At 41.4% G+C, this 1,917-nt stretch overlaps 1 protein-coding gene across 1 annotated transcript; it reads right to left on the bottom strand.

Moving 5' to 3' along the window:
* Positions 1–235: 235 nt before the first annotated feature.
* Positions 236–1,179, bottom strand: LOC108399841 (olfactory receptor 6K3-like). Its single transcript, XM_073221830.1, is given in 2 exon segments — positions 236–1,020; positions 1,023–1,179. Coding segments are annotated over 2 exon segments (942 nt in total).
* Positions 1,180–1,917: the final 738 nt, after the last annotated feature.

Below are 1,917 nucleotides of genomic sequence, written 5' to 3'. Positions count from 1 at the left end.
ACAACTTTTCAGAAGAAAGAAAAGTTTTCAACTCCATAATAAAGTTCTTGATAATACACACATCAAATTTCATAACAATGATACAGGGTATAAATGTGTTTTCCTAGATATAGAAGAAATGCTCAGGAGAACAGACAGAAGATTCAGTGTGACGAAGAACGAGGTAGAGAGTAATTTCATTTTTTAATCTGTTAGAAAAACATTAAAACAAGGGAAGGGAACCTGTGGCTCAGAATTAACCTCCAGACGTGTTCAACACTTTCTGAAGTTGGAAGAGTCTTCTAATCGCATTCTTCATGTCCTTGCTTCTCAGACTATAAATGATGGGATTAAAGAATGGGGCCAGGATGGTAAACACCAGGGCAATGGCTGTGCCCAAAACTGGTGGGTAAGTGGCATTGAAACGCAGGTACATGAGGGACACCCTGCCAAAGTATATCAGGAAGACCATGAGATGGCCTGCACGTGTGGAAAAAGCCTTTTGACGGCCCTCAGCAGAAGGAATCCTCAGGATCACAATGACGATTCTTACACAGGACAACGCAATGAGTAGGACGGTAATGATAAGGGCCACGGCGTGGATCACATCTTCAATCAGAATCATGGACGTGTCTGTACAGGCCAGGCTCAGCACGGGGACCAGGTCACAGAAGATCTGATGGATGTGGTTGGGCCCACAGAAAGGCAGTGTTGAAATCATCACAATCTCAGGGAGCAGGATAAGGAAGCCAAAGATGCAGGAGCCTGCAGAGAGCTGAGCACAGAGCCGAGGGGTCATGATCAACTGATAGCAAAGAGGATTGCAGATGGCAACATATCTGTCAATGGCCATGGTGATGAGCAAGATTCCTTCTGAATTTCCAAGCGAATGGAAGAAATACATCTGCAAGAGGCAGCCAGTAATGGAGATGGTCTTTTCACTGATGAGGTTGGAGAGCATCTTGGGAATGGTGGCTGTGGTGTACCAGATCTCCAGAAAGGAGAAGATACTGATGAAATGATACATGGGATTGTGGAGAGAGCATCTAGCCTTACAGCAAAAAAGATTAGTAGATTTCCAGTGACAATAAAGGTGTAGATGAAAAGCAAAGGAAAGAAGTACAGGAGGCCCCCCTCCTGGATCTGGGGAAAGCCAGTGAAGATAAATTCAGTCACTGCTGATAGGTTTCCACTCTGCATATTCCCAGCAGGACTCGGTGTGAACGAGGGGAAGGGCACATACCAGCCCACAAGGAAGTGAAGAGGAAGATGTACAGCTAAACAACTTAAACAAATAACAAAAAATAACCTTAAGATTTGACTCCCCACCCCCGCCGTGATTTCACCCTATTGTACATACCAACCAATAGGAGATATTTTTCTCACTCCTTCAGAGACAAAATCACAAAAATAGGTGTCTCAAAACGTTTTTAATGGTACGAATATTAGTAAAATTATTTTAAGCTTACCTTCTGTATAAGTGTTTGCATTTATAAGCTATGTACATGTACTGTATGATGATATAATAATTCAAAATACATATCTGCATTATATAATAACATTTCAAAAGTAAGGAGTATGACTAAAAATAAACTTAACAGAACTTAAGTTATTTCTCTTCCCACCTAATTGAACCATCTTGCACATTCTTCTTTGGAGATTTCCATTCTAAGGCATTAAAACTTAGACCTCGAGTCAGTGCTGAAATCGTGATCATGCTTATTACTACCTATGAGTCTTTTGGAAAATTAATCTTTCAGTCTCAAGTACTGGGTGGCAAATTGAGATTGAAAATAGTACCTATCTAGTAGGGATGCTATAGGATTAAGTAAATACCAGCTAGGACTTAAACATCAGCTAATAGATGACTTCTTGGAAGGGTAATAAATTCCAGTTCACCCCGCCTCTCATTTCCTCCCGTGACACCGCACTGTGTCT

This window comes from Manis javanica, chromosome 14, assembly GCF_040802235.1.
Source record: "Manis javanica isolate MJ-LG chromosome 14, MJ_LKY, whole genome shotgun sequence".
Taxonomy (NCBI): Eukaryota; Metazoa; Chordata; class Mammalia; order Pholidota; family Manidae; genus Manis; species Manis javanica.
The sequence above is the reverse complement of the archived record's forward strand: the minus strand, read 5'-3'. Positions and strand labels throughout refer to the sequence as shown.